The sequence below is a fragment of the Solanum pennellii genome, chromosome 4 (genome assembly GCF_001406875.1).
Source record: "Solanum pennellii chromosome 4, SPENNV200".
Lineage (NCBI taxonomy): Eukaryota > Viridiplantae > Streptophyta > Magnoliopsida > Solanales > Solanaceae > Solanum > Solanum pennellii.
The window spans coordinates 5,810,558-5,816,303 of NC_028640.1; the positions used below are offsets into that span (position 1 = coordinate 5,810,558).

At 34.6% G+C, this 5,746-nt stretch overlaps 1 protein-coding gene across 1 annotated transcript; it reads right to left on the bottom strand.

The window, feature by feature from the left end:
• Positions 1–818: 818 nt before the first annotated feature.
• Positions 819–5,072, bottom strand: LOC107016058. The gene is made up of 3 exons (XM_015216532.2): positions 4,859–5,072; positions 2,446–2,898; positions 819–1,886 (listed from the first exon to the last, which is right to left on the bottom strand). Exons 1-3 carry the CDS (start codon positions 4,961–4,963, stop codon positions 1,227–1,229), a joined length of 1,218 nt encoding a protein of 405 aa, XP_015072018.1. The 5' UTR covers positions 4,964–5,072; the 3' UTR covers positions 819–1,226.
• Positions 5,073–5,746: the final 674 nt, after the last annotated feature.

Below are 5,746 nucleotides of genomic sequence, written 5' to 3' on the forward strand. Positions count from 1 at the left end.
TTAATATTTTCTTTTTATAGTTAAGTTTGATACTAAAAAATAAAGTTCATAAAAATAATTTATCTTTTCACTAAATTATATTAATTTAATAGGATAGTGAATTAAATTTTTTTTTAAGTCAATTAGAAAACATGTAAAAAAATTGTATTATTTTTTATTGAACCATATTCATTTATTATTATAAATATTTTAGTAACTTTAAAGAAATTATCAAAAGACATAACGTTTTACCACTCTTATAACCTCTAAAAAATTAAAATTATGTTTGAACCCAAATAAAATTATATATACTCACAATCCGCTCCGCCCTACATTAGATTTAAGAAAACATATTTCAACCCACCTTGTATCCCACACGCCCATCCCCACATAGCCATAAATTCATCCCACCTGGTCCTATTGTCATACCTAGATGCGGATTAGAGGGAACTTGACACAAATTTAACTTAGAAACACTCCCTTCTTTTCTCGTTTCAGTGCTTGTTTTATTTTCTTTGTACCTCACTATTTGATTATTGTATTTTTCTTAACATCCTAATTCAATAACATCGTTTTTAAATCGAGGATCAATAATAACAATCTCTCTACACCTTGACGATTCTTCTATTAAATATAATTTAAAGAGTGTACCCCTAACACTTCCTTTAAAATAAAATATTAAAAAGTTAATTACAATCTCACATGATTAAACGTTTAATATTATTTATTACTCCAACACAAATAATAAAGTGATTCTTTATACCCATCAGTAATAATACTCATAAAATACTTTGACCAAACAATAAAGTCATAAACTATTTATCTAACCAACAACAACATATCTAAGTATATTCTCATAAATGGAGTTCGAAGAGAATTTTGATATACACAAAACTATCTTTTACCTTTGTCAACACTAGTGTTTCTCAAATCATTTGGTCAATCATAACCTGCTATGCTCACAAAAATACACATATCGGATACTTCACTTTGACCACAAAAAAGTTTTTCTAAATGCTTGGCCAAGCAGTTGATATAGGAAAGAACAAAGCATAAGGTCCTATTAAATGCTTGGACTAAAATTTGTTACTAAATTGAACACTGTTGGAGTAGACAAAATGTTTCTCTTCCTTTCTATTTTGCGTGGGAGTTGCTAAAGGGTATTTCTATTATAAGGGGGGACTGAGATTGTTCACGGGAGTGTTTTTCTTATGTCCAGCCGTGGTGTCTGAGCTAGCTTGCACACTTCATAAGGACCAACTAGTGCGGAACATCAATGCAGGAAACTGAGTGGGTCCATCGATCACATAGAGTAGACCTGGTTGCAACTTGCACTTCTTTCCTACGTTGAAATTGAGAGAGCTTTCCACTTGAAAATGTTCCCACTTTCTTGGACCTCCTAGCAAACCACCAAGGCTCAAACTCCATCCAAAATCATCCACAGAGGTATCAGACATGGTAACTGCCCACTGCAAATACTTGGGATTTGATCGTTTCATCTCTACCCAGCCACCAATTTTTGTACTTTCATAAACTTCTGACTCTAGGGTCATGGCAAGATACCCATCTAAGACGCTGTTTTCCACAATGGCCGCATCAGGATGCCCTGACCGTTGTAAAAAACTAAAAGGCCACGACATAGCTGCGAGTTCAGGCTGTGGACGTGACAGATTGGCCATTTTGTGTATGCCCAAGATTGACAGTTTTGTATTGCTTGAAAGTTGGCAAACAACTTGACCAAAAGTGCCAAAACAATACAAAAGACTACCATTGCGTGGCAATGCAGAGACAAACTGAGCCAAGGAGGAAACAGTATTTGATTTTTTAACCGTCACAGCAATTCCACTACCATTTAGTTGATTCAGCAGGGGCGGTCCAAAAGATGAATAGTCAGTCAGCCCCCTTTCCTGCAAAAATTCCCCCAAAAAATTGTTAATCTAGGCTACACATTAAGGCAACTAAAAACGATGTAATATAACAAGTACAATATGCAACATCTACAACAACCATCTAATGACTCCCCTCGGGATCTTGCTTTTACATGAAGCTACATAGAAAGACAACTGAAAGATGTAATATAAGTATATAACAAGTAAATACACTATGCAACAAGCCAACAACCATGTTATGACCTCCNNNCCCTTCCCCCCCCCCACACCACAAAATCTTCCTTGTCAACCTGTTGATTTCTTGTCATTCCTCAATCCTCATTCCTAATAAGTGCGAAAACTTTTGCACCACAGATCTGCAACTCGATATTTTCTTTTGGTTTTGGTGAGTACATCTGCAACTTCATTTTATAGGAATTTTGACCAAACCTTTTTTTGGGAGACTGGTAACAAAACTTTTGACCTTATTACTTTTGCAACTTGTTGCTGATACTGACAATACCAAAAAGAATCGAACATGGAATTGATAACTATGATCACAAATTAAAAAGCACATTCAGTATTCAGAAGCATTTACCTCACGTGAACTTGTAGGTACTGCAACATCTCTGCATCGACCACCGACTGGAATGGCAACTGCAGAACACCAATCACTGATATGTGCTGCATAGAGAACTTTTGCTAAGGAAAGTGGACTACCCAGGATATCCATTTGGCCTCTTTCGCTGCCAACAAACTCTGCTACAAGTGTATCCTTTTCACGGATAGTTGTTTCAAAAGTCAGCCTAGAATCAATACCAGTCCTAATTGCTCTTTCAATTGCATTGCGCTTCGAATTATCAATGGTACCGATCATCAAAAGTGCACCTACAGCATCAAATTCTCCTCTTACAAGAGTGCTACTTTCTTGAAATGGACTTCCTTTAGAAGATTTACAGAATGCAAGAACTCGCTCCAACTTCTCTTGTCTGTCTCTTAGCTTCATAATATCTGAAAAAGCTTCTCGCTGCAATCTCTTCAAGATCTCAATCTGTAAATGATATTATTGGAAGAGTTGTAAAGAACCATCATACAGGTTGTTTCTACATAAGATTTAGCAAATATATCAAACTAAAGCTTCCCGAGGGGAGTGGAGTTGGGAAACAGTGATATCCTACAGCTAATGAGAGTGACAAATCCCAACCGAACTATGTCAAAATAAAGTTGGTATAGGTATATTTTTTTTCTTTCGATAAGTAAAAGGATCATTAAATGATATTTTTCTGTTACATATGGATAAGTCTTTATTCAATATTATTTCCTGGGAAGCCACATAATACATGCATCGTCGTACAGCAGATAGTAAACATAAAAGACTTTGATCTAGCAACAATGGAAATGATAGGAAAAGATGGGGAAAAAAAGACGAACTGGCAGAAACTAGATGAGGTTAGGGTACACAGCCAGAGCCTTCTCATACTTAAGAAACCCATCAGAGTAAAGCAGATCCCAATTACAAAGCTTGTAGTAGCTGGCAAAGTATGAATTTGACTGCTCAAGCTCAGAGTACTTCCTAATGAAACTGTTCTGCCGTTGAATGTTGCATGACAGGTAACAGATATACCCACTTTAGATCAATAGTACAAAAGTAAGGATGGTACAATCTCACCTTCCCCTGACCTTCTAAAAAGAGCCACAACTAGCATTCTCACAGAAGAAGTAACATTTTCATAACTTTTACTGTTCTCCCCTCTAGTCTCTATCCTTCTCAACTTAATGACAGGTCTTCTTAGTAGTTAGTTCACTTGGCACAGGGCTCGAATCTGTGTCCTAAGAACAAGTTCCTCAACCTTCCCCTTTTTAACAATCTAGGGAATCAAGGTTCCAATCCTAATAAAAACATATCCGTAACTAAGTAAGTTCTTTCCATCAACCTAAATATTTGGGGACAAAGCCAATCAATACCATTGTTAAAAGCAACAAAAACAAAAAGAACATCCAGTGTCCATCCCAACAGAGATGTTACCTCATAATATCCAAATACCAAAAAACCGATAAAGCCCATAGAAGTAATCCATTCCGCTGAACAAAACCAGCATAGCAAAGTCTCCTTTTACTTTATTTACTCATATTCTATAGGTCAATCGGCTTCAACAGGTGAAAAAAATCAAAATTATCAAACTACTACTTGAAAACAAATGCAATGAAACTTAAATAACCTTAATGAGACACCACAATGTTACTACTTAACAACGCATACCAGAGCAAATAGGTTTTTATATAATGACTGGCAATCAGCTTGCATAGGGAAAAATGAAATGTATCCAAACTAAAACTTGAAAACAACAACATACCCAGTGTAATCACACAATTGGGATCTAGGGAGGGTAGTGTATACACAGCTTAACCCTCTCAACAACATACCCAGTGTAATCACACAATTGGGATCTAGGGAGGGTAGTGTATACACAGCTTACCCCTCTCTATATTATCTCTTTTGATAATCGTAGTCAACTTTCAAGCACCTCAACTAGTTCCACAAGATACCTAATACCTCACACAAGCAACAAACACCAGGTAACTCTATACACCAAGACTAAGACGGATAGCAAGAAATCACCAGTATTTTTTGTCTAACAACTCACACAAATAACAAGCATCAAGTACATTTGTCCATCAAAGATAGAGCAGATAACAAAAAATCAATAATGTTTTTGTAACAACTCACACAAGCAATCCATCAAAGCTAGAACAGATAACAAGAAATCACTAGTGTCTTTGTCTAACAACTCACGCCATGTAACTCTATCCACACCAAGACTAAAACAAATATCAAGAAATCACTAGTGTTTTTGTCTAGCAACTCACACAAGCAACAAGCACCAGTTAACTCTAAGACAAATAGCAAGAAATCACCAAGTCTTCATTGACAATTAGGCCAAAATTTTACTTCTATCCGCAAATGGATCTCTATACAATGACCGGAAAAAGAAAATACACAGTTAATTTACCGGATTGGAACCTTCGCGGTTACGGAACACGCCGGAAGCGAAATCCTGCGTAGATTTTGAAAAGGATTTTAACTTGTCTACAACTGAAACGGATGCTGCTTCCATTTTTGAAAACCTAAATGTATGAATCACAAGAAAAAGAAAGCTTTGAGATTCAACAATGGAATTTCACTTTTTCTCTACTCTTCCGCCATAACTGTATAGTACAAGTTTGTTATAGAGAAGATGGAAATGAAAATTGATATATATATATATATATATATATATAATTAATTTAGATATATTGCTATATTTGAAATCAATAAATTAATTGTGTTAACTTATTATATATATATATATATTCTATCGATAATTAAAGTCTCGACATTATATATTGACAATGTAATGATTACTGAGTAAATTGATATATTCTTACTACATGTAGCAGCAGGACATAATATATTTGAAAATAACAAGTGATTAAATGTATTAAATGCGGTAAGTCATATAAATATTAATGGTCAATTGTGATAATTTAAAGGAAAAATTTTATGAGTTCTTAAGATAACCTTCACATTGTAAAGATAATTTTTAGCCATCAAAGTTGTATAAAAGCTTATTGGTCACATTGGGTTGGTGCAACTCAATTTGACAGTTTTGTAAATTTTCCATCAAAATAAAGAAATAAATAATAATAATATAGCTAGAATGAGGTGAGTCAAATAAATTTGATAATGCTAAAGTGTAACTAATAAAAATTTATGGAGCATGTTCAAATGGTTATGGTCATTTCTTGAAGAGAATGTGACTTGTATTTATTTGGATAAGGAAATGTTCATGTATGATTAAATAAACGTCGTATTTCACCTCTACAGGAGATTTGAGATATTGAAAAAATATATTTTGACA

Bases quoted from the DNA above. Each gene is read 5' to 3' on its own strand.
- LOC107016058 (XM_015216532.2), bottom strand. From the start codon at position 4,963: ATGGAAGCAGCATCCGTTTCAGTTGTAGACAAGTTAAAATCCTTTTCA. The intron at 2,899-4,858 runs GTAAATTAACTG...TATCATTTACAG, and splicing joins ACCGCGAAGGTTCCAATCCG to ATTGAGATCTTGAAGAGATT. The intron at 1,887-2,445 runs GTAAATGCTTCT...GAATTTTTGCAG, and splicing joins TACCTACAAGTTCACGTGAG to GAAAGGGGGCTGACTGACTA.